Source organism: Caretta caretta, chromosome 3 (assembly GCF_965140235.1).
Source record: "Caretta caretta isolate rCarCar2 chromosome 3, rCarCar1.hap1, whole genome shotgun sequence".
Classification (NCBI taxonomy): Eukaryota; Metazoa; Chordata; order Testudines; family Cheloniidae; genus Caretta; species Caretta caretta.
In genome coordinates, this window is record NC_134208.1 from 121,237,491 (window position 1) to 121,264,592 (window position 27,102).

General features: G+C 42.9%; 1 protein-coding gene across 2 annotated transcripts in view; it reads right to left on the reverse strand.

Moving 5' to 3' along the window:
• Nucleotides 1-26,717, reverse strand: part of EZR (ezrin) — a 55,061-nt gene extending 28,344 nt beyond the window's left edge. Inside the window, exons 1-3 of one of the 2 annotated variants that reach the window (XM_048844140.2) lie at nucleotides 26,612-26,717; nucleotides 25,687-25,782; nucleotides 4,979-5,062 (exon numbers count right to left, since the gene is read on the reverse strand). In XM_048844140.2, coding sequence (XP_048700097.1) covers nucleotides 4,979-5,062; nucleotides 25,687-25,698 — 96 coding nt within the window. In that variant the 5' untranslated portion in view covers nucleotides 25,699-25,782; nucleotides 26,612-26,717. Of the gene's footprint in view, nucleotides 1-4,978; nucleotides 5,063-25,686; nucleotides 25,783-26,513; nucleotides 26,538-26,611 lie in introns of those variants that run through there. The other variant, XM_048844141.2, reaches the window with a different exon arrangement.
• Between the last annotated feature and the right edge of the window lie 385 nt (nucleotides 26,718-27,102).

Consider the following 27,102-nt stretch of genomic DNA (forward strand, 5'->3'; position numbering starts at 1 on the left):
ATTGCAAGTTAGCGTTCAAGTACAGCAATGAATGCAAGTCAGACCAAAACAAAAGCCACTCAGACTATCTTTTCTATAGAAAAGGAATCCACACAGTTCCCACAAGATTGAGTTGGCTCTGGCCAACTCTTGTCTGAAATGTCATTCAAAGTGTACTGACAACATTTGTACAAAGAATGCATGCTATTCAGCCAGTTCTGCCTACTTGAGCTGAAAGCCAGACTACACAGCCTTTTAACAAAAGGACCAGTAGAGGAGCAAAGAAAAACTGTTTGACCCAACTCATTCAACATTTTGTAAGAGACGTTAAGCTAAAGTTGCCATTTTTGTGTACAGTTTTAGTCTCTCTTTCCAAGCAATATTAATGCTCTGTTGGCATACAGGAGTCTTTATGATTACAAACAAGTTCTCCTTCAAGCAAGAGCTGTGAATTCATCTCTCATATATACAGAAGCATAGCTAGGTCTTTGCAAAAAGCAAGCCTAGGATAAATTAGGCCATTCTTGGCCTATTTCTGTTCTACCCAATCAGTGAGAACTCTTGGGTATTTGTTACACATACAAAAAAAGGTACAAAAAGGTTTACAAAAATGCCACTTGCCTCAATCCAATCATTGCCTCTTCCTTGTTCTAAGCCACAGCAGCCCCACCTCCTACTAGTGACAGCAGGGATGAGCTCATGCTGTTTCTTTTAAGCATATCCTCAGAGCAACAGCAAGAGGAGTGGCTGCCCATGTTCTTCAGTGCCTATGATGAAGTGAGCTTTAGCCCACGAAAGCTTATACTCAAATAAATTTGTTAGTCTCTAAGGTGCCACAAGTACTCCTCATTCCTTTTATAAGTCCTGTGTGTGCCTTGAAGAACCCACAAACACCAGTGGCCAGCCTCTTTGCTTTGTCCTAATGCACAGGGTGGATGTGCCCTGTAAAAAGCGGTTACGCTTAATATACAAAATGCCTGACTCTCCTGGGGTCCTGCTACTCTGCAGCCAACTCACATCTGCTGTCCCTCAGTTTCCTCCTTGCTTCCCCATCTGCACAGAATGGTGATAAGGCAACTGCCAAAGGCAGGTACTTAGACTTGAATCAAGAGGTGTTATTGTAGAAGTGCAAGGTATAACAGCAATTCATGTACGCAATATTTTAACCCAGATATTTAAAAAGCTACCTGATGGAAATAAGTGTGTTCATCATATTTATATAAACAGTAGAACCTCAGAGTTATGAACACATTGGAAATGAAGATTGTTTGTAACTCTGAAATGTTCATAACTCTGAATGCAAGGTTACAGTTCTTTCAAAAGTTTACAACTGAACATTGACTAAATACAACTTTACTATGCAGAAGAAAATGCTGCTTTTAACCATCTATCTTTTTAAACTTTCCCTTTCTTTTTTTTAGTAGTTTACGTTTAACAATGTACTGTACTTGCCTTTTTTTTTTGGTCTCTTGCTTTTGGTTCCAAATGAGCTAATGTGATTGACCGGTCAGTTTCTAACTCTGGTGTTTGTAACTGATGTTCTAGTGTATATTCAGTTATTAAAAGAATTCTCCCTTAACACACAACCCTCATATTGTCATATAGACCTATATTAGGTCGACTTACAGCCAGTGATGAGCTGCCAAAACCTTAACACGTTCCCTCCTCACCCCACGAGGGGGTCGTTGCCCACCCCCTGGGACTCCTGCCCCATCCAACAGCCCCGCTTTCCTTGATGCCCCCCCCCGCCCAGGATCCCTACCCCATCCACCCCCCTCCCCCTGAACCGGGCAGGAAGGTCTCGTGGGCCACCATAGTGGGTGCCCACCCCACCCCTAAGAGCCAGAGGCACCTGCCGGGGGGATGAGGTGGGGAGTCCCGGCGGTGCTTACCTGCAGCAGCTCCCAGGAAGCATCTGGCAGGTCTCTCTGGCTCCTAGGGGCGGGGGAGCATAGCTAAGTGGGGGGGAGCGGTCGCTTCCCCACTGATCACATCAAAAGTGGCACCTTAGGTGCCGACTCCCTGGGTGCTCCGGGGCTGGAGCACCCACTGGCAGCTCCCCGCCCCGCACCTGGCCACAGCTCACCTCACCTCCGCTCTGCCTCCTCCCCTGAATGCACCGCCCCACCCTGCTTCTCCGCGCCCACCCCTGGCTTCCCGCGAATCAGCTGTTCGGCGGGAAGACTGAGAAGCAGGCCACGGCTTCCCGCTCAGGCTGAGGGTGGTAGAGGTGAGCTGGGGCGGGGAGCGATTCCCCTGCGCCCGCCCGTGCGCCCCCCCGGGTTACCTGCTGCAGCGCTGGCGGCCCTCCTCACGCCCCTCCCCGCCTGAGCTCACCTCCGCTCTGCCTCCCTGGGCCTGAGTGGGAAGCCACCGCTTGCTTCTCAGCCTGTCCCGGCTTCCCGCACAAACAGCTGATTTGCAGGAAGCTGGGCGAGATGGGGGGTGGAGAAGCAGAGCGGGGCAGTGCGTTCAGGGGAGGAGGCGGAGCAGAGGTCAGCTGGGGCCGGGGGTGGGGCAGGGAGCTGCCAGGGGGTGCTCTGGGAGCACCCAGGGAGTCGGCACCTAAGGCGCCACTTTTGATGTGATCAGTGGGGGGAGTGACCGCTCCCACTGCTACCCCCTTAGCTATGCTACCCCGTCCCTAGGAGCCAGAGGGACCTGCCGGATGCTTCCTGGGAGCTGCCCCAGGTAAGCACCGCCGGGACTCCACACTTCGCTCTGCGCCAACCAAATTTTCCCCTTGGGTGCTCCAGCCCTGGAGCACCCATGGAGTCGGTGCCTAAGGTGCCACTTTTGACCGGTTAAATTTAGAAGCCTTTTCACAACCGGTTGTCCCTCACGGAACAATCTGTTCTAAAAGGGCTTCTAAATTTAACAACCGGTTCTAGCGAACTGGTGTGAACCGGCTCCAGCTCACCACTGCTTACAGCCCCTGCAGTAATTACTGCGGAGTTCATATCCACACTACCCTCCTTTCGTCAGTGGTGTACATTCCACTGACTTAAGAGGGACAGTATGGGAAGCCCAGGCAGCACCCATGCTCTCGTGTGGAGCATGGAGCCAGGACCCCGGAGGCAGCCTGGCTCCCAGCAGGGAGCCTGTGCAGGGGGCAGAAGCCTGGCTGGGAGTGGGGAGGATTTTCTTGTCAATTTCACAGCTCCAGCCTGGAGCCGTGAAATTGACAAGAATGACAGCCAACAGCTGACATAAGTAAGCAGCATTTACATGGACATAGTGGCCCTAACTGTACCAATATAAGCCCTACGCCTCTCATGGAGGTAGAGTTAGGCCTTGTCTACACTACAAAGTTTTGTCAGCAAAAGCTGCCTTTGTACACACTACAAAGCTACTTTTGGTGGCAAAATTCTGTTTTGCCAACAAAATAAAACCACCTCAACGAGAGGCATAAAGCTTTCTGCAGCAAAGTCAAAGTGACAAAGCATCAGTGTAGACACTGCTGTTTGTTTTGTCCACATAAGTGGCTTCCACCAGTATCCCACAATGCCCTCTGTAACCGCTCTGCTCACTGTTTTGATCTCCGCTGCCCTGCAGACATGCACCCCTCCCCTTTCAAAGCTACCTGAAGTATCCAACAGCTGAGCGGTGCTGCTCCATTTGGAGAGCAAAGAGCAAATAATTAAGGTGGAATGCTCCTATTCTGCCCTGCACTAGGAACAGGGCGGGGGGGGGGGAGGGAGGATGGGGGACTGGACTGCTGTGCCGCTTTGACATCCCTCAGCACGGAGAGCTCACAGAGCTGCTCACAATACTGAGCTGAGGAGGCTGTGGGAGAACTTAGAGGGAATCATAGAACTGCAGGCAGGGAGGCAGGCAGGCAGACAGAGCGGGCTGCTTCGGGAGAAGCTGCTGTGCCGCCAGGGCCTGACGTGTCCCCCTCCCCCAGGACAGGTCAGTCAGCCTGCTGACTCCCCCGCCCCAGACACACTGCTCTCCTCTCTCCCCCAACACACTTCAGTTGTCAGCTGCTTTTTCAATCTAGTGGGACTCCCTGTGATTGAGAAACCTGCATCACATAATGCTGTACCTGCCCCATGAGGCACTGCAAACCCTTCCCAAAGCACCCCATGGCCAGTTGCACAGTGGGATAGCTACCCACAGTGCACTGCTCTGTGTCGATGCAAGAGCTGCTAGTGTGGATGCACTCTGCCGACACAAGGAGCTAGTGTGGACATGCAATGGCGGTTTTAATTATGCTGCTTTAATTAAAGCACTTTAACTTTTGCTGACAAAAATTAGTAGTGTAAACAAGGCCCTATTATGTTGGTGTAGTAGGGCACTTATATTGATGGGAGCAAGGCTGTAGTGTGTACACTGACATAGTTAGGTTGACAATCTACCCTATGTTGCTCTAACGGTATATTGTACATCAGGGCTCATTTTACAGTATGCCCTCTACACCAGTAGAAAGACAAAAGTCACTGTAATCTCGACAAGACATATCAGTAGCTTAGGGTAAGACATTACCCATATGAAAAAGTTTTAAACAGCTCATTCTTCACAGGACAGCACATCAGCAATGGAAGAAACTAGTACGGTGCACAGTGAAACCTTTCCAGCACGCTCTACTGCACCTCTGGCACCCGGAGAAAGAAACTCAATATAAAGCGAGGTTTCAGAGTAGCAGCCATGTTAGTCTGTCTTCGCAAAAAGAAAAGGAGTACTTGTGGCACCTTAGAGACTAACCAATTTATTTGAGCATGAGCTTTCGTGAACTACAGCTCACTTCATCGGATGCAGTTTCCACGGTATGCATCCGATGAAGTAAGCTGTAGCTCACGAAAGCTCATATTAAAAATAGTGGTCATTTATTTATTTATTTAAAAAAATCTTTGCTTATTTATTGTGGCGAAGTCCAAAGGCAACAGTCAGGCTTTAGAATACCTCATTGTGATAGGCCCTGTACAGAAGAGAAATGGCTCCTGACCTGAACAAGAGCTTACAATCTAATATGGTTTCACACACATGCACAACTGACCTGGTCAAATAGCTGTTTGCCTGTAGTGTTGGGCTGGATGGCAAATTCCAGCTCCGCATCCATAGTGGTAACTCGAACATTGAGCTAAAGAGAAAATAAGTAGAGTGTGATTTAAAAAAAATATTGAAAAACCATATCATCAGTGTGAACTATATGTATATTTCATAGAACCAGTACTGTACATGTTTTTAAGCATTATTTCCAGTAAAAATAATTCTTAAAGTCATTGTAGGCATCTTTATCTCACGGACAATGAGCATTAACAACGGCTCTAGTCTCTTGCTCTTTTTTTTATTTTGAAAAGACTATTTTCATTTTAGTGTATTCCTCAATTAGAGTTTTGTGTTATCACGTAGACAAAGTTAATTAAGGGCACTGACTTCACTGGCTTATCCAGATTGCTCCACAGGTTTTGTTACTCAGCCTGGAATTGGATTGGACTTCTGGTTAAATAAGAAAGCATTTTAGTGTTGATTGCTTCTGAGCACAGCACATGGTGAGCAAGGACCGCATGCTGCATTTAAGATACCCCTTAATCCTAAAAGGATGTCATAATGACCAAATTAAATTTGGGATTTAACATGAGGTTTTAAAGGTAAAAGGCAGCCGATTATTCTTCCAAGCCAATCAGCATTAATCCAATAAACATCAATAATTATGCTTATAACAGATCTACTCCGCATGTAAAAAGGCGTTAAGGGAGGTTTAAGAACACTGTGGAACAAGTATTTTAATAATAATAAATCTGATTAATTGTGTTTATTTCAAAGGCAAAAGGAGTAATCAAGTGTATAAAATGGAAAGGTTAGTATTGCATGCAGAACACTAGAGATATTTTACTAGTAAACAAAGAAATTGCCTATTAATTAAAAAAAGCCAGGAAAGCAGCAACCAAGCCTGCAGGAAGCATCATAAGGAGCAGCACAGTAATGTCAGCCCAGAAAAGGATTATCTGAAGGTATGATACAACAATACTGTCACCTAAAAAGTATTGCACTTTGCACACCTCAGGAAGACTCCTCCCTTCACCCCCAAGGTTGCAACATAAATATCCATAAGGGAGAGGTAAAAAACCATGAGAACAAGAACCTGAAACCACAGGCAGTTTTGCTACGTGAGATGAGGGAAAGGGGATGTGATGTACTCCTCCTCTTCCTTCTTTGTTCCATGTATAATTTGCATTTCTAAAATAATGCAAGGATATTTTTATTTACCAGCTACATATTGTACATTTTGGTGTATTTTTCCACCTCCTTAGGGGGAAAAGATGGAGGCATCATTTTACGAATGCAACACTATGGAAAGCCAAAACTAACAGACCAGAAAAGTCTGCTATAGTTGAGAAACTTCTATACCAGTGAAATTTACAAAAAAAATTTAGACCAGGATTAAGAGGTAGAAGAGAAATATCTGCTCTTTTGCACAGTGTTTCAAGTTTAAATAGCTTTCTGCTACTTAAAAATAATGTAGATACTGGAGACTGTCCTTTAAAATTATAATTTATATATGAAACTACACTTACGTCAATTGTAAAATATTGGCAATACTAGTTTTAATGTATTTAATTACAAAATGGAACACCTTCAAGTTAGAACATAAGACACTTTCAGTGAGTTACATAGGTGCCAAGAGTCATTAAAACAACAAGTTATTAGAAAAATCTCTCCATTCCTTCCTTCCAGTTATTTACCTGTTGGAGAATCAACAGTTGCAAAATTGTGTGTCCCCCGTGGCCAAACCCCAGAAGTTGTCTGCTAGATGACCCAATTTGTTTAAAAACTGTCAAGCATGAGAGAATTTTGAAGGTTCTAGATTTCTTTTCAACTAAATCTAAACTTTTCAAAAGCTTCTTTTCCACTCTAGCTCTAGTATTTGCAGAGTTCTAGGAGCCTTAAAAATGTAAGACAGTACCCAATTTCCATGCTTATAAATAAAGCAAGCTTTTTCCTGTCAAAAGGGAAGGATTTTCCAACTCGACAATGTGCACTAGGGGTACCTAACGGGGGGCGGGGGCCATGAAAGCAGAAAAAAGTTCTATTTAGAAATGGCAAGACCAAGATTTCAAGATCTAACCCCTGCCAAATAAGAAATCTTCTTGCCCACCCCCTGCAACACAAGAAAGTCAGATAATATTATACACTAATCTCTCCCCACACCCTCTAAGGAATGCTTACATTCATAATCCTTAAATCTGCAGTTCCTTTAGATTATTTACACTTTTGGCTGAAAGCCACATTGTGGGGTAAAGTACATTTTTGCAGAGATTTAGGGAGGTTGAAAGGATATTTTTCCTACTGTTGTAGAGTTGAATCCTACTGCCTACCTATACATGGCATTCCAACTGACATAAGAGACACTTCTTGATTTAGTAGTAACTAGCACATCATTATAGTATGAGTGGTGGGAATATTAAGAGTTCTTTATCTCCCTAGTTTGAAAGGATATCAAAGATTAAGTACTCCAATAGCAAGGTATCCTCCTGGTTATACTTCATTTTTAAGAATTGAAAGAAGCTACAGAAAACAGCCATACAATCAGCTACTATGCGCCCTTATAAAGGTCCCACATCTCACATTTGTTTTTCAGTTGTTTAAACAGGGGTTAGCTGTAAGAACATAGGGCAAAACTGTTAATGTGTAAACTATCTGCTCTCTGTTGCAGTGGGGCTATACCATAATGCTAAACATGTATTGGACTGGCTGCCTGGTTCATCCAGATATTAAATTTCCTTAGACTGAGACAACGAAGGGACTATGAAACTAAGTTAATGAACCCTCTCACTCTGCATTTCAAAAAATGGTTCATGATCAACTTTTAAGTGGCCAGCAGAGCTAAGGGAAGGACTTGGTTCTGAGGCCTGGATCTCTGTCGGTGCCGAAGAGGTCAGACAAGGACTTGGATAGCTGAAGAGATTGATCTCTAGAAAGAGAAACATGCTTTCAATTATCCACTGTACTTTCAAGGGTCTGTGGCCTTCCTGGTAAGGCTACGGAGTCTTCCATCTAAGAGGCACCCCCTCGCAATTCCTCCCTCCCTCCTAATAAGCCTTGTTCTAAACAAGAGCTCTGTGGTCCATCTGAAAGCTGATTCTGGGATATTCACACAGAGACATGGTAGAAGTTTTTGGTCTCTGAGGCAAGGTAACAAAGGCAATGTCTAGAGCCTAAGCCTCCTTGAGACCATTGGTAGGAGTCAGGGATTACAAGGACTTTTTTTCCCCATAAGGTGAGGTCGATGCCAGAACTGTAATCAGCAAGGCCCATAGAAAAGTAGTGGCTACAGATGAGAGCCAAAGCAAACAGGCAGACAATCTAAATTGCATAGGTACAGACAAAATGGAGAAGATGCTATGGTGGGAGCAGATAGACTACTAACCTATCAGCAACAGAAACCTCAGTGAAGGGAGTTAAGGAGGAAGCCTGATGCATAAGAGGGAGACTTCCAAAGGGGAAGTCATCTCTGCACGGGACAGCACGACAGCTCACCATTTAGGACATCACTAATAAATCTTGGCATTATCCCAAGACTGAAATTTGGCCCTTAGCTAAGGGAGAGCAAAACCCACCAATATGGTAGAAGCTCAGAAAAGTAAAAGGGATAATGTATGTACTATACACAATGTATGAAATATTTACACTTTAGCATATACAAGTGCTGAACAGTAAGATGCTGGCTTTCCACATTTAGGCCCCAATCCTGCAAACACTTATGGACATCGAATAATTTATTCACAAGCATAGAATTAAGTAGGCATGTATATATATATTTATTTATTTATGTTTACAGGATCAGGGCCTTAAACAAATGTATTAAATATTGTGTTGTGTTTTCATATACAGAAGTTTTAAAAAAAAAAACCAAAACACATGGCTTGGCCTGTGCAGAGAGACTCTTGTGCACTGGGAGTGGAAAAGATGAGGAGAATGAACACACCCCATCCCAGAGCCAGAGAGAGAACTGTGCAAGTGATGAACTATATAATCATCTCCTCTCTTAGCTTTTCAGCATGATCATAAAATAAGTTTACACCCAGCCTTGAGACAAACTGCTCAGATTTAAGATCACAGTTTTTACAAGCCTTATCTACTGGACTATGGAACACTAAGCCTATGATTTGGACTTGAACAATGTCTACTCTGAACAACCTACTTGTTATTGGGACAGAAAAGTGGAAGTATGAAGAAAAATTTAATTCAGACCCACCCATAAATAAGGCTGCTCTGCTCCTACCTACTTAATCTAGTATCAGATCAGCAGTATCTTTTTAAGTAGGGCTCTACCAAATTCACAGTCCATTTTGATCAATGTCACGGTCATAGGATTTTAAAAATCGTAAATTTCATGATTTTGGCCATTTAAATCTGAAATTTCACAGTGTTGTAATTGTAGTGGTCCTGACCCAAAAAGGAGTTGTGTGTGGGGGTGTGTGTGTGCAGGGGGGGGTGGTTCTGATACCGCTATCCTTACTTCTGCGCTGCTGCTGGTGGCAGTACTGCCTTCAGAGCTGGGTAGCTGGAGAGCAACGGCTGCTGGCTGGGAGCCCAGCTCTGATGGCAGAGCTGCTGCCAGCAGCAGCACAGAAGCTGTGGTATGGTTTAGAAACTGGGCAGTTAAAATTCAGTGCAAATCTGATTGTGGACACTTGAACAGATTTTTAATTTGAAATGATTCAAGAGCGTCCACACGAGGGGGGTTACACTGCTTTGACTATGCCAGTCTCTAAACAGATTTAAATTGGTACAACTTGTGTTTAGATAAGGCCCCATGTTCAGAAGCTGTAGAGAGAACAGTACAGGCAGACACCTGTAGTTGCACAGGACCCCAATGAAGTAAATGGAACTCCACACTGAATTCCAGCCACATGGTTCTCTTTGTAGGATTAGGTCTTTAGCAATTTAGATTACCTCTTAAAGTTGCAGAGGATTTTGAAATAAAATGGTACAAAAAGCATAAAATGCAGCTTAGCGTGAAAACAGCTTTTATGCTATTATCTACTAAACTCATCACTGGGTATTTTTGTGGTGTGTATCAGGAATGGGTTCCAGACTCCTTGTAACTTTTACACCTTGCAGGGCCAATTTGTTGGTTTACTAATCCCTCATTAAGGGCAATTAAACTCAAGGCATCTTCCCCCTCTTCATCTCTCTTTTTTAAATAGGTCCCCTCTATCATTATCCTAAAAGGTGACCCACAAGAGGAGGAAAAATATTTGAGCTTGTGACCTTTTTTACTTCTTTAGCTCAGTGGTTTGAGCATTGGCCTGCTAAACCCAGGGTTGTGAGTTTAATCCTTGAGGGGGCCATTTAGGGATCTGGGGCAAAAACTGGGGATTGGCCCTGCTTTGAGCAGGGGGTTAGACTAGATGACCTCCTGAGATCCCTTCCAACCCTGATAGTCTATGATTCTATACAGTGCATAAATGAGGCCTGAAAGGTTTATTCTGAAGACTATTTTGGGGGTGGAGGGGTGGTACATAGGATAAAGGTCTTCTCTACTGCAGAAGACACCAATGTCTGGAAAATTAGAGTATGAAAGCTGAAGCAGTTGAGAAGGCAAGGGATTTTATAACCAGACTTTTAATCTGTGGTTTGTATTTCCATTCTTCAGCAAAGGCTCAGACAACTATTAATTTGAACTACAATGTTTAAGGAAGATTTAAGCTTTTTTTAGAAAAAAAAATTAGAAGTCAAGAACTAGTCAACGCTAATCCATGATCTATTTGTTTTAATTCTTGATTTTCTGGCTAAAGAGAAAAGCATTCTTTTCTACTCAGTTTTCCATTAGGCTTGTATTTCCACTTCAGTGATGGAATGAAGTCATGTACTTTGTGTGTTCCTTTGAAACATTACTTAATTTCTGAACCAAAGTTCTTCAAAATAAATAAAAGGCAGCAAGTCTGATGTTTTTAGTAGCATAAGCTGTTTGACTTAGCATGTACACTCACTGAAAAATTTCAGAATGGAATTTTAACCCAGTCTTTTTAAATAGTTGTGTTCTAAGTTATAATGACCAATTTTGTGCTTATCCTCTTAAAATAGTTAATTTGTAACCCAACATTGCTTGTAAAATAAAGAGACTCCTCTTGAAAAAGTCTATTGAGACAGGAGTAGGAGAAGCCATTTGTGGAAACTACCACTGTTTCCAGTCACTCCCTCCTTGATCATCTTTTATTTCATCACGAAATCTGCAATGTTGTTACTCACTAAACTAGCCTGTCTTGGTATTTTAAGTTTTTTGGATTCAGTAGAAAGATCAAGACAGACATTTGACAGAGAATGTCATACACATCTTTTAAAGTGTTCTGTGCCAGTATAGTACAAAAGAAGGTCAACTAATTTATAATATTTGGGCTTTAATGTAGATTTTAAAGGTTATACTGCCCTCTGTGATCATAATGTCCCTCCCAAGAAGTTCTATGGAACTGCTCTGAAGGAAATCAGTCTTCTGGGTACCTCTGAGCCAGGAAACAGCCAGCACTACTTTCACCTTTGTCTGCCTATCCTCCCTTTCCTAAACAAGGATCCTAGTTCAATTTCCTCTGAAAGTGCCAGCCTCCAACTGCCCCAGGTAACAAATATCAAGTTCAGATTGGCTCAAAACTTTAAGTGCTTGCTGGCAGCTTGGGTGGGGAGAGGGGAAGAAGAGAACAACTGCAACTCACATACCTAGACAGATAACATGGTAAGAAACACAGCTAGACTGGCACTAAAGTTACAGAATACGGAAATACTTCTTAGTCATACAGCATGCTATGAACTTGTCTTTACCAGATGGGACTCATCTGTGTCTCTAAAATAAATGACACTATCAGACTGCTAAGAGATACTTGCCTCTATACAAGATAATCCTTTCTATGATGCAACATCTGCTTATTAACACTGAACCGCAAAACATTACATCTCAGATATTAGTTTCTCCTAAATGTTTCTTCTCTCATTACAAGCAAATTTGGGCATTAGGTCATATTCACCCAAATCGCCCCTCTTCTCCCCCCCCCTCCCCTCCCACAACATGCAGTACAATTAAAAATTATTTTTCAGGGTTTACAAAGCAGATTTAGAACACCAATCACTAATGTTTAGATAGTAGATAAAAATTCAAATTGGACAGGCTGGACTTTGTCACAGACCTTTTGTGCCTTTCATGGCAAGGTGGGAGAAACATGCTGAAAGTAAATACAGCAGCTCAATAACCTTAGGAAGTTCAGTTTTTAAAAAAGTATATTACATAGCTTCAGATTGTCCCATATGTTTACTGCATCTAATTTACTATACTTCAAGGGCAATTTTTCTAACAAGAAAGCTATCAGTTTTAATATAGTAACTCATGCCTTCTTAAATGAGTTTTTAGTACACAGTAGTATCTACCTACTTACATTCATCATTTAAGTAAGGGCATGGCTACACTGGAAACTTCAAAGCGCTGTCGCGGGAGTGCTCTGAAGTGCGAGTGCGGTCGCGCAAGTGCTGGGAGAGAGCTCTCAGTGCTCCTGGTAATCCACCTCCAGGAGGCGATTAGCTCTCAGTGCTGGTAATGCAGCTCCCAGTGCTTGGAGTCTGTTTACACTAGCGCTTTAAAGCACTCTGACTTGCTGTGCTGGGGGGGGGGGTGATTTTTCACACCCCTGAGCCAGCAAGTTAGAGCACTATAAAATGTAAGTGTAACCAAGCCTTAAGAGTTCTTGTATTGGCAGTATCCTAAAAACAGATCCAGGAGTCACAATCTGAAATCTACTCCAGGATAATTATGTAAATTTGGGGAATCTCAGCTAAATAGCACTTGAAAGAACGAGGGTCAAGGAATTTGTCATTTTCCAGCTGAGGCATACTTCCCCTTTGCTATATAAATGTAATAAAAGCTCTTTTGACAGTAAAAGGATTCAAAGCAACACAAACTATGAATTTTAGCTACCATTCTATAGAAGGGTGGCAAGAGACAACTACAAAAGAAACAGTGTTATAAGCTATATAATACTTCTACTAGGGTTCTGTGAATTAAACAGAATAATTTCTTTTCTTTTTTTTTTACTTTCAGATGTTAGTCGGTCACAGGCAGAATGCTTATCAGTGCAAGTTAGTGAGGTTTTACTTATTGAATAAAGTGGGAGGTAGGCAGGACTTAGTTCCCTAAGCATTTTTTTTTTTTAAAGATAGCACAATTACTGACAGTGTTATTTTCTTACATAAAGAAACGAGAGGGTGAGAGAGATAGGAATATGGCAATGCGAAGTGTTGCCTAGAATACAGCCTCCTTTACAGGAGAATTTGTGGTTCTAGGGTGGCTAGTCCAGGGCCCCAATTCTCTATTACCCTATCCTCATGTAATTATTTATGGCACGGCAAAGTGAGTGTAAAACACCAACACGTCAGAATGGTAGTTGTCACAGTTCAGGGCAATGACATCTGTATCCCCCTTCAGTGATCCAGCAAGGGCACCCACTTTCATGCTTCTGGACTCCTAGCCATTGCTCTTCTTCAGTGGCGACTCATATTTCTCTCCTCTGAGCACAGTATGTCCAGGCTGAACAATTCCCTGCCTTCACTGCGTTATTCGCAGCAAAAGAGAGCCTGCCTAAACAGACCTGCTTCACTATTCGTCTCAGAGATGAAACGGTGTCATTGCTAATTAGAAGTTACTACCCAGTTCATTCTAAGCAAGCATATTTTATTAAGGTAAAAGCACTGCAGAGAAAACATTAAAAAAACAATAAAGGAACCTACACACATGCCAATAAGATTACCAGAGATCACCCCCATCCATCTATACACAAGGGCTCTGGTTGGTGTCAGTCCTTCCAACGCTTCCCTAAGGTCTCAGGGTCCTGTCCATTTACTGGATCAGAATGAATGCCCTGGGCCTGTTTAAAACCAGGCTATTTATCCAAAAATCCTTTTTTGTCTATTGGTCCCTAGAGAATCCACTTTGGGTCTTTGAACTGTCCTCCTGCAACAGGTGATCACCAGACAAAAGGTCTCCCCTCTGAGCGAAGTTTCATAGGCTCAGATTGTAGGTAGGGGGTTGCAATCCCCTCCTGCCCAGTACAGTACTTCCTAGGAATTCCACTTCACACATATCGTCCCAAAAGATTAATTGTCTGCGCTATATTGGTCAATGTAATCTTTTGAAGTTCACATCATCTCCCAAAGATTAAATTAATCCTTCCTCCTCCTAGCAAAGTTCCATACAAGCCCACAATAGTACATAAACATATGCATTTTCAATACAATGGACCCCAAAGCTATTAAACGTCATTCGGTAAGGTTTTACTTAATTCCATAGGGTTTGCCCAAGGTATTGTAGGACACTGTTTTAAACTTAGTTTCCACTATTGTAAGTAACTTCAACGTGCACAAAAACAGAGACCCCTGGTCTGAAAATTCTAGAATTATAAGATCAAAGCCCAACAAATAGAGCTGGTCAAAAGTCAAAGTTTTTTGGAGTGAAAAAAGACTTGGGGCAGACAAAGACTCATTCCTGTTCTTCAGCCAGCTATATTAATAAGGCCAACTTGGCTCTTCAGCCCAAGATAAATAAATGAGCACTATTTCAGCTTAATGGGAGGGTGTCTCTGGGATAGAAACCTCAAAACAGAGTCCTCTCTGGTCTAAATGGACATTAGAAAATACCACACCAGTTTTTAAACTGGAATTCAGGTTTGCACTGGTGTCCTTGGCCAAAACATTCTACCCCCCTCCATTGACATGCAACAAAACTACATGCTGCCCTCTATCCCAGAGGTGGCTGAATTTCAGTGGAGCTTTATGCAAATAGTTCAAGTGTTTGGGAACCTTTTGGCTGCAAAGCATTAGATTACATGCATACACAGATATGGCTATGATATCTGTGTGAGAAGTTTAATTGATCCTGCATCAATAGTTTCACATGCATACTGCTCACTCACCCCCTCCCTGGGGCTTTCAATGTTGTTGACCTCTGAGCAGCTTCAAACAATTGCCATTAAAAGAAAAACCTACTTCCCAGAGAAACATTTCTCCTCCTCTCCCAAACACAGGCTTCCTGCAGCCCCTCCCACACTACATTTGTACCAACTTCACCTTGAACAAGCATTCAATCTCAGATGAGTGACAGGTTTAAGATCCAATGTCTCAAATTTTCATGGCTTAAGACAAAAAATAAAAACAAAAAACATTCCCAACTTTTCAGTGAGACAAAGCAATTTTATTTAGCCCTGGAAAGTTCCAAAATTTTAAGCTTTAAACTTGTCATAACATCGAGTTTGTCATTTTATTAATGCAGCCTGGCTTTTAAAAAGTGAAGAGAACTTTTGAAGTCTTCCACTAAAAAAAGCTAACATACTTTTAATTATTTGGCTTATTACAGAATAGGGGATGTGGTAAAGACTTTATTAGCACTTACTTAGTGTGCCATATTTGTACACACAAGAACTGCTGTAACACACAACCATTTCTGATTACTTCAACACAGCACTACTCCTCTTGATGACAAATGGTTCACAGACCACAGCAAACAATAGATTCTTTGTATTAAAATGATAAACACCAAGGAAATCTGCAAGCCACTGCATGAAACTCCTTTACAGATTAGACACTTTTGTCACAACAGCTGTACACAAAAAAATTGCATCCTGATAATATAGTTCAATGTATTTACAAGAATAAGCTCTTTACACCCTAAACTGAAGCTTTTAAAACATGAATGGCTTTGTTTACAGAAGTTGCTGAATGTATTGCCACTCAGTCTAGACTAAAAATGGAGTTCAAAGTTTGCTCCATGGTTAGCAAGAGCCGTAAATATTAGTGTTTGACTAACACTAGAAATAAACATTCTAAACTTTCAGGCTTACAAACAATTTCAGGGATTTTTAGCCATTTGACATTGCTTTAGTAGTTTTTTGACCGTGTAATGGAATACCCTTTTGTAATCAAATAAAACAAAGCTTAATATTATGGATAAGCCCTATAAAATATTTCAAGACCACTTGGTATCTTTATTAAATTTAAGGGATCAATCTGGAAAACAACTACCAGTGTAAGTGCAAGTTCAGGTGCTTAACTCAAACCCAAACCAGTAATACTCGTGTTTTTCGCTCAGTGGTGGCATTGCTTTGAAAGTTTACTCTCTCATGGTACACCCCCTGGAGGATGCATTAACCTTAAGATCCTTCAGTCCATATCTGGTGGAAGCTGAAGATCCTATGGTAAATTTGTTGCCTAGGAACACGCAGTATCACAGTCCAGGTTTCCCTTCTCAAAGTAGATTTTGTCCAATGACTAAATACGCTGGCCACTGTAGCATGAACACAACCTGCTTAGAATGTCTCAGCACTACCAGCATATAACATTACTATTCAAGAGGTGCTCTATGAACGTTATGGGTCTAAGTATGGCACCGCCAGAGCAGATGAATGGGTGAGGAAGTGAGAACAGGGAAAGCAGATGAAAGGAGAGGCCAGTCATGTACACTTCCAGAGGGTCATGTCCAGGCAGTTCAGAAAATACAGTGTGAGGGTCCGGGGGAAGTGGAAGAGTAAGAACGTGCCCAGAAAGGGATGAGAGGCACAAGCTATACCCATTGGAAAGCTCTTACTAGTAATCAGGCTCTCCGCAGTTACCTCGGAGGCATCATGGTAAACGAAGGGATATTCTTAGGGAACTGAATGTGTGAGAAGAGAACATGAAAAGAGGTGGCAACACTTACAATTTCCCCAAAGTAAGGCATTATCATCTGTGCCTAGTTTCAGAGACCATGCCAATCCCATGTGTGTCAAAAATGCTTTATTAAATATTATTTCCCAATGCACCTTTTAGGTAGCGAAGCATTATTCGATTTGACCACAAGCCTTTTCTCCCCCTTCTTTTCTTAGGTTTCACCCATTCCACAGCTACCTGCTTCCCTCCATCACATTACAAACATTCTCTGTGGGCATCTGTGGAGTGCACTGCCTTAAAAACTTTACGTTCTAGTCAAGGAGACGCTTTGAGTGATAAATAATTACTATTTGCTCTCACGTAAAGAGAGGTCAGTGCAAGCCAAGATGGAATTGTTTTGTTAGTAATAAGTGATGTGAGAGGCAGGCTGAGCTGTAGGAAAAAAGTGTTTTATTAGCATGCAGAAGGTGGCATGAAAGCTTTGCCCCAGCTTGCATTCCTGAGCCCCTGGTGCCACTGCAAACTGCGTTCTTTCTGAAATGCAACCCTCTCTTCAGTTCTACTCTTAGTAGCAGTATCGCTAATGAAGTAAGAGTAGAACTGAAGAGAGGGTTGCATTTCAGAAAGAACGCAGTTTGCAGTGGCACCAGGGGCTCAGGAATGCAAGCTGGGGCAAGGCTTTCATGCCACCTTCTGCATGCTAATAAAACATTTTTTTTCCCTACAGCTCAGCCTGCCTCTCACATCACTTATTACTAACAAAACAATTCCATCTTGGCTTGCACTGACCTCTCTTTACGTGAGAGCAAATAGTAATTATTTATCACTCAAAGCGTCTCCTTGACTAGAACGTAAAGTTTTTAAGGCAGTGCACTCCACAGATGCCCACAGAGAATGTGTAATGTGATGGAGGGAAGCAGGTAGCTGTGGAATGGGTGAAACCTAAGAAAAGGGGGAGAAAAGGCTTGTGGTCAAATCGAATAATGCTTCGCTACCTAAAAGGTGCATTGGGAAATAATATTTAATAAAGGACTTGGAGATTCTCAGTTGGAAGGTGCACTAGAAGTGTAGAGTATTCTGTATAAGCTTTCTTTCTCATGGGTACTGCAAATTCCTGATACTCCACGAAGAAAATCCAAGAAGATTTTGCTTAATTGGTTAGCAGACTCAACTGTCTAAAACAGGTGTCATCCAAAGAGGAGTCTAGTTTAAAATTGAGCATAGTTTTCAATTTTCCGAAAGGTTTGTAAACAAACTATGCTCAATTTTAAACTAGACTCCTCTTTGGATGACACCTGTTTTAGACAGTTGAGTCTGCTAACCAATTAAACAAAATCTTCTTGGATATTCTTCGTGGAGTATCAGGAATTTACAGTACCCATGAGAAAGAAAGCTTATACAGAATACTCTACACTTCTAGTGCACCTTCCAACTGAGAATCTCCAAGTCCTTTATTAAATATTATTTCCCAATGCACCTTTTAGATAGGGAAACATTATCTCCATTTATAGAGGAGGAGACTGTGGTGCAAAGAAGTCAAGCTTGTGCCACATCCAAGAATAAAAATCCAAATCTTCAAATCAGAAACCTTTACCCACAAGACCATCTTTCCTCCCCAGGGCTTATTTTCAGCTGTTATCAACTTTACATATTGGACCAAATCCTGCTTGCTTATTCACATGAATCAACAGAATTACCTCACATGACTGAGGAGAAGCCAGATGTGGCCCACTGCATCCTTCAGGAAAGGAGTGTGGTCTCAGTGGTTAGAGTAAGGGGACGCAAGTCAGGGCTCAAGTTTTGTTCCCAGCTCAGTCCCAGACTTCTGTGGGCTAGATACAATTTTCAGTAGCTTACCTGAGGTCACTAAAGTCCACCATACAACTGGGAACAAGATCACTCATCTGTAAAATGGGACAATGCTTATCTGCTTCAGGGTTGATGCAAGACCCAATATCATGTGAAGTACATTGAGATCCTGGGACAGAAGCACTAAATAAGAGTGCTAATTACACACACATGCAAATGTGTAAAGGTCATGAAGTAATTTTAGTCTCAAAATCTGACCTACTTTTAAAATTATCAGGTTTTTTGTTGTGTAATGTCTCCAAATAGAAGCGCAGAGCTTTTTTCTTTACTATAAGGTAGCCCACTTTTTTTTGTTTTTAAATTTCAAATAAGACAAGACATTAAACCACCATTTCTCAAATGCAGCCACCATGGCCACATGCAGCCACCAGGGGGTTTCCCTGTTGCCACGGCAGTTTCCTGGGCAGTGGTGGGGGAAGCATCAGCCCCTCCCCTTTTTTCCCTGTTGCTCCTGCACGTGTCACCTCTCTGGAGAGAGGTGGAACACACAACGCTTAAGGATCAAGGTGGGGGGGGGGGGGGAAGGAGACAAGCGGCAAGGACCGGTACAGTACAAATATAAATATACTGCTTATATTACTCGTGAGTACTTTTAAACATTAAATTGGCTTTGATAGGTAAACCAATCTTGAAAGGATAGTAAAAATTCATCTTGGGGGGAGGAGGAATTAAGTGCAATAGACGTTGCGAACAGCTTGTGAGTGTCAACATATACAAGAGTTTTGTTAATTTTAGACTCAAAGACCCAGTTACGCCAATCTGATACGAAGAATTGAAGGAGATAATTCCTTTATGAAACATGAAGGCAGGAGTCCACTGTCCTCCACAGTTAAAGGTACATAATGAGGAATAGAGCCAGGTTTTGGGATGGAGGTACGGAAGGGGAAAAGTTTATCACGACTATTTTCTCAGGTGTTTAAAAATGAATTCTTCTGACCGTACTCACCCCCTTTTTAGGGGTTGCCTTCCAGGAAAGTAAGAGACTGAATTTTAGAGGCATAAATGTAGAGAGAGCCAATCTCACAAATCTGTAGAAGCTAAATATGAAATCTGCTTTCCGGTATTCACAAAACTTGTATGCACTTGACTAAATCAGGAAACATACCCTGAGACTTATCTGACCAGTCACTGCCGCACACAGCTTGGGGGTAGGGGGAAACATCCACAGGTAACAGCCCCACATAAAAAGGAACCAAGACCAAATAAGTCTGAGAAAGTTGCCATCAGCACACAGACATTCCACCAGCAGAAGGCAAGACTAGGTTTGTTAAGTAAATCATTCATTACACAGGACTTGCTCAGCTCTGATCAGAAAAAGAATTTACTAAAAAATCCAAATTATATGCTGGGCAAAAAGTTAGAGATAAATCACTATCAAACTCAGTACAAAGAAAAAAAAGTGACTGATGTTCGTATACAGAGCTTTGGTTGTAGATCCTGAAAGAACCATTCCACATCTGTACAAAAAGATTACTGCATTAGAAAAAAGTCAAATACCTTCCTGTATTGCCATTGTGTCCATATCAATCTCACAATGCCCTTCACTGGCTTCCTCTCACCTTCCAAGTCAAGCTTTTCATGTTCCAGGCCCAATACAACTCACTTCCTGCCAACAACTACGCTCCCTCCCTATTGCCACCTACACACTTTCTTCTGCTGCCCCTTACATTTGTGGCTTCCCCTCCCTCATTTACTGAGAAGGGTTTCACCAAAGTACACTTCTGCAAACCCTTCCCTAGCAACTTCTGCAGAACTTTGAGTTTAGACTTTTTTCTACTATTTTGTTTTTAAGATAAACAAATCTCAGACAGAGTCTAGGTAAATCCCTTCAGAGCAGGATGACATCTACTTATACTTGCTCAAATAATTTAGTATGCATAATCTAGGGAACCATTGTCTAAGGAACTTACACAATTTTGGTTTGCTAGTAATTGACTGATAATTGCTTCCATCCCAACCTCCAAACACACACGGATTGGGGACCTAAAGTTGTGCACTAAATAGCTTATTTAAGAGCGTGTCTACCTCCAGAACAGCTACACTTCGTACTTATTACATGCTTGTTGCAAAATCCACAATTTTAGTTTAATTGTGTTGGTATTTTTTGGAGCTGCCATATAGTACTGCTGATAGTTTTTAATTCATCTTATAGCAGTTTCTGTAAGGTAAAATGTACATCACAAGACTCAACAGAAATTCCCTCAAATGTAGCTGACAGTGCTGGGATATGATGGGGTTAATTTAGTAGTAAGGGAAAAAAGCTATTAAAAAATACAAGCCACTAGAGCAGTAGTACTGCCAGTGTCCTGATTTTAAGCAATGAATCTCTTTGTATAAAATGACAAATGGAACCAAAAAGGTAATGATCTCTAGAGCAGAGGTTCTCAAACAGTGGTCTGTGAGCTCCATTCAGGTGGTCCACGGATAGTTCTCTCTAAGGTGTGAGCCTGGGCAGCTGCACACAAGAAAACAAATGGCCACAGGCCATGGCTCATGGAGCAGGCGTGGCTCCACTAAATTGGTGTCTGGACCCTGGAGAAGATGCACATGTAAGGTGAGGTGGTGGCCTTGGGGGGAGGGGGAGGGAGGAGAATAAGGGGTAGGTGGGAGGGGGCAGAGGGGTGACAAGAAGGGGTGGGGGGAATTTGGGATGTGCAGGGCTGCGGCAGCCAGAGAAAGAGGCAACTTTCCCCAGATCCAGAGCTGCAGCTGCCAGGGAGAGACCCCTCCTCCTTCTCAGCCCCAGCTCGGGGGCTGCCACAGCAGGGGAGAGAGGGCACATCCATCGCATTAGAAACGTAAGAATACTGATATTAAAATATGAGTTGTGTGCTTTTATCTGTAGAACCAAAAAATGTTAATTATTAAGTTTTTTTTTAATATAGTGCTTTTATCCAAAGCACTTTACAATAGTTAGCTAATGGTACAAACACCATTTGGAAAGATCGTTAAGTTATCCGCCGAGACCCTCAGCAATTTTCAAGTGGTCCACGAAAATTTTTTTTGAGAACCACTGCTCTAAACTGTGTAGGTTTGTTTTGTTGGTTTTGCTTTCAAGGATTTTTTTTTAAAGTTTTTAAATTACTGAATTAGAGCTTTTTAATCAATTTTAAAAAGGGACTATTATGAAAAATAAGAGCAATCGGTCATCTCAAAGTCTCCCATCAATGATGGTATGAAATATGAATAGATAAATCATATTTGTTTACAGTGATGTGGTGATCTGGTATAAAGGAGTCAACATCTTACCTACTTTAAACGGAAAATAGACAGAATCTAACTTAGTATGTTAACTCCCCTTTAGGAGTCGCTAAATCTTCTGGCCAGAGGGCATTATCCTTTTCTGATCTCTCACAATGCAGTTCCAGCTCTGAAGTGACGGCTTTAATTTCTATCCCACAATGCCCTATAAACTGATAAAAATCCTATTTAATGATAGTAAAAAACAAGCAGCAGGGCTGGGAAGAGTCCAAATTAATCACCCCTAATTTGAAACTGGCAGACTGAGCAACGTATTCTAATAAAGTAATCCCAGTATGATTCTTCTTCTATCCTTTTCCAGTAAACATACGAGTTAGGTCTACTGAACAGCAGATTAAGTACTGATTATAAAGACTGGGTTTATGCTAGATCAGTAAGTGCTGCCACAGAGCCATGCCTGTAAATCCTAGCCAATAAGGCACGTGGCTCAGAAACCAACCAAAGGAGGTGCTGGCTGCCCTTCCCCAGCTGCTCTCACACACACACACCTGTCAACATTCTGGCTCTTCTCTATTCACTTAGTAGCCAGCAAAAGGAGAGGAACAATATCAATCTCTGTCCGGTATTGCTCCAGTGTCATGCTCAGTTCAGGTAGAATTAAGAACATGGTTGTAAGCAGCTTTTGTTGATTAGATGAAAGAACTTTTCTTCAGCCTACAGTACCTTTCAGCATAAATTAATCAGAGCCCATGAGTTCAGATTATTCCAACTGAATGATTTCAAAAAGTTTGTTTGCCAATGCCACTTTGGTAGTCTATGAAGGTTATAGGATAGTCTTTGCAGCATTTTACACTTTCCACTGACACTACTATATTTCCATCTTAACTGTAAAAACATCAATACCAAGATGCAAACTGGAGAAACAGCATGGAGGAGGAGGGAAGACAAAATGGATCCACTTAATAAAGCTCTCAATGGATATGATATTTGTGTGTGCATGCACATTCCTGTTAAGCAGATTGCAAACTGGGTAAATTGTTCATAATGCAATATATTAGAATCTCAAAAAGGTTTTTTTCTAGGGGGGCAGAGTTTATAAAAGACCTTCATATGGACATTACTACCTCTCATCAATAGAAAGGCATATATTCTTACATAAAGAAAGGAGAGAGATTGTACTATTTTTACTGAACATTGAATCGTCAGTCAGAAATTTTTTAGACATTCTGCAGTCCATATACATGTTAACCTTGGACTGTAGTACAATGGTCATTGGCAACACAATTAAACAAACTCTTCATTATGATGGGTGGAACATCAATTGCTAGTCACTGGAAGATAAATCTGTTTACCCTTTTTCCAAAGCAGAGCTATAACTAAAAAACCCCAAAGCCACAGAGCTCTGACTTGCTACAGCCGCACCGCATTTTAAAATAAATTGATGACAGGCCTCTGTGGAAGATATACAGTGGCAGTAATGCACTAACTTTGTCCTTTATGGTTAGCAACTTTAAGATTTCCCCTGACAGCGAACCATAGCTCACAGCAAAAGCCTGATCTTAAGTCCATTGAATTCAATGAGCTTTTGATCAGGCCTCTAGTCTTTTGAGTGAATTAATTGTTATATGTGGTATGTCCCCAACTAGCAACGGGTTTTCTAAGATATTTATAGCAATGTTGGCAACAACATTTAAAAAAAAAAAAAGTAGACCAAGCTTGCACAGAAAAAAAAAATTGAGTTATTTCTGCCTATATTTGGATGAAAATCTAAAATCACGCCTCTTAATAAAATCCTATGTAGTGCTTCCTGTGAGCTGTTACAGAAGAACACTTATATTAGTGTTGACTAGACAGAAACAGAGATAAAAGGCCACAGGACTCTCTTCTAGGATAGGTAGTGTGTGTGTCTCTATAAGATAAAACAAAATAGTTGCAACTTTGTTAACTGCTAACTCTAAAAGTTACATTTGGGAGCATAATAAAATCCCTCCCTTTTAAGTTACTCAAGGGTTAGTATTTTTCCTACCAACATACGAAGGTTTTAGAATACAAAATGCATTTGATTTAAAAAACTTCTTATGCTCTCTTTCTAGTCTAAAAATCAGTTTATAAATTTATAGTTATAGTTGACACAACCAAGGCCTGATTTTCAGGTCCAGAGCATCTGCAGTTCCCATGAGTTTAAATGCTCAGCACTTTGAAAAAGCAAGGCCTTTGGCATTCTTGTCCTAGAAGTGACCTATTCATTAAGTGACTTATTCAATGAACTTTAAGTATGCATATTAGTTTCACTATCTTTCCAGAGAATACAATATAATTTTTATCAAGCTGTTTGACCTCTGCCTCCCATCTCCAATCAAAGTCCATTACTAAACCCCTTTTTCAGTTATACATTCTGCTGGAACCAGCGAATTCTTTGGCTCCGATATCTTCATGCACACAGAGAGAGTTTACATAGTATACTTCATAATGCATAGAAATAAGTCTATTTCTCCTCTTTTGGAATGATTACATTTTAATAGCAAATGAATCTTAAAAAAAACCAAAACACTTAAGTCACTACAAAATAGACTTAGCCTCAGACACCTGTCAGTCCACAGGCTATAAATGAGCTATTTTACAAAGGAACACACACATGCCCCTCTACCTTTAAGGCAACCTTGCAAAATTACAAAGATTTACCAACTCAGGTTCAAAGTCTGCTCACCCATGTTAACCATAAATGAACAAAATTAATTATATTTTTGCCCACCAAAAACAGTTACTTGCCCTTGGGGTAGAGTTTTGTATAGTTAGATTAAGGTACTATATAATTTTAAATACTAGTATAAAAAGTTTAAAATTTAAAAAAGTCTAAATAAATAAAAGTTTAAATTAAGAACTGAAGGATAGGATTTCTGATTGTTAGAATTAGAAATTGTCTCTCTCACTTGAGCACACCTTGTCTCTCCCCACACAACATTTGATTTTTATATTGGATGGTTATATGCAGGGCCATCCCTAGGGGGGTGCAGGCCCAGGACAACATCCCCACTCTACCCGAGGCCCCACTCCACCCCTTTTCCCAAGGCCCTGCCCCCTTCCAGCTTTTGCCCCATCCCCCTAACAACTCCGGGAGCTCGAGTGGGGCAGGCTGGGGTCGCTCCTGCTGCTTCCTGCCAGTGAGTGCAGGCCTGACCTCTGCTGCCAGCCTAGCACCCCCTGCACCCTAACCCCACCCCTCGAGGCCAGCCTAGCACCCCCTGCACCCTAACCCCACCCCTCGAGGCCAGCCTAGCACCCCCTGCACCCTAACCCCACCCCTCGAGGCCAGCCTAGCACCCCCTGCACAACAGGTACACAAAACCATCAAACCACAAAACCAGTGGCTCTGGTTATATGACTTCATCATGCTGCTATGCCCTATCAAAAAGATTTGAAATTCGCATGGATCTCTCAAATTGTGATGTCTTAATTTCTATAATCCTTCTAAACATAGAAGGAAATAGAGAAACAAGGCAGGCAAGGTAATATATTTTCTTGGACCAGGACACTCAAACTTCCGAGCTTACCCAGAGCTCTTCTTCAGGTTTGTGAGATACACTCAGGGTGTTACAGCTAAGTATAAGGTGGAACAGATTGTTCAGCATAAATAGTTAATACATATTTCAAGGGATCATTCAAGATGAAAGGGCCCATTAACACCCCTTCAGTCATGGGGGGGGGAAAGGAGGGAGGGGGAAGACAGCTGGGGGGAAAGGGTTATAGATTGTTATAAACCACCGTCTCTGTTCAGTCTGTTCTTTTTAGTGTCTAATAGTCATAATTTAAGCTCCCAGGCTCAACTTTTGAAGGGGTTGTGCTGATTTCCTTTGAGGATTAGGACTGAGACCAGATATAGTGTGATTGCTCTGTGAAAAGTGTTAGAAGGAAACAGTCACCTAAAAAAAAGTAAATTATCAATCTACAGTAAAACATAGAATGTACATTGAATGCCACAAGATAGAAGACATGAAATATAACACTCACCGGTTTGGGCATTTTCAGTTCTTGCAGTGGTTCTGTTATTCCAGAAACAAATGCTGGTGCAGTGGCTTGAAGGTGTTTCTTCTATTTTAAAGAGATCTGGTAACAGGAGAGTGGAAAAAGTTCTGGTTTACCGAGAAGGGGGAAAAGTAAAGAACTTTAAAACCACTGCTGGGATTCTTAAGTAATCAGGGGGAGCAGCAAGGATGATTCAGACATGACCAACAATTACTAAGGAACTCCACTGCTTAAAAAAAAGAAAAGAAAACCACAAGTGACCTCGCCCACTTGGGGGGGGGGGGGGGGAGGGAGCCAGCTGCAACCAGAGAAGGTCATTTGGCCAGACACACCTTTCCTGAGCGGTATAAGCTTAATAACCTGGGAAAGAAGAAGGAGGGAGCAGAAACTGGAAACTATTGTCAGCCCTTGGTTTGCAACACAGTCCGCCCGCCCGGGCTGCTGCCAGCAGGCAGGTCGGACGCATTCAATACAATTAAGATCCTGCCTTGCAAAGCAGCTGGTTTAGAGTCCTTGCGAGGAGCCGCTGAAGGGTCCTGCCCAGAGAGCCCCTGAGGGGCCAGGGCAGCAGCGGGCTCCCTTTGCCCTTAAACAGCCACCAGGGAAGGGCGGGGGGGAGCCCAACAGCTCTTGGGGTCAAGCCGAAGGCGGACTCTAGGCTCCGGTCTGCCCACACCCGGAGCCGGCAGGGCTCGCTTGCCTGCCCCCCACTCTGCCTCTGCCGCGCGGCGCTGCGCTGCGGGCAGCACCGCGCCCTGGAGAAGCGGGGAGACCGGCGGCGGCAGCTCCCGGCGCGCCAATCCCCGCAACACCTGTTGGCAGCGCTGCCTCGTCCTCCCGCGGCCGGACACAGGCGCCAGGGCGGGAAGCTGAGCGGCTAGGAGAGGGGAGCTGCTGGGAGGGCCCTTACCCGGCCGTCCTCTGCGGCGACTGGGCACACTGGCAGCCGGCCGTGGGCTGCGCTCGGGTCCCTGTGCGCGCCTCTGGCCCCGCCCCGCCGCTCCCCCTGCAATATGGCCGAGCGGGGGCCCGCCTCCTCGCCGGGCTGTGCCCCAGCCTCCCTCTCTCCGCCTGCCTCCGCGGGACCGCAATCGGCGCTAAGAGCGGCGCGCGCGCGCCCAGTCCTCTCCTCTCCTCTCCTCTCCTCTCCCGTGTGGACAAGCCTGGGTCCGGCTCAGAGTGTCCACACGCGGCGTGAATGCGGGGCTGCCTCCCTGCGCACGCCAGCCCCCAGGCAGGGCTGCTCCCACCTGCACCGCTCTCGGCTTCCCCCCCGGCCAGTCAGCGTGGCGCTCTTCTCCCAGGACTGAGCCTGGGAAATTACCGCCGGGCATTTTAGGGTGCAGTGATGAACGAGCGTTAGGTCCGGGTTTAGCGAGCGAAGCAAACAACAGGAACGAG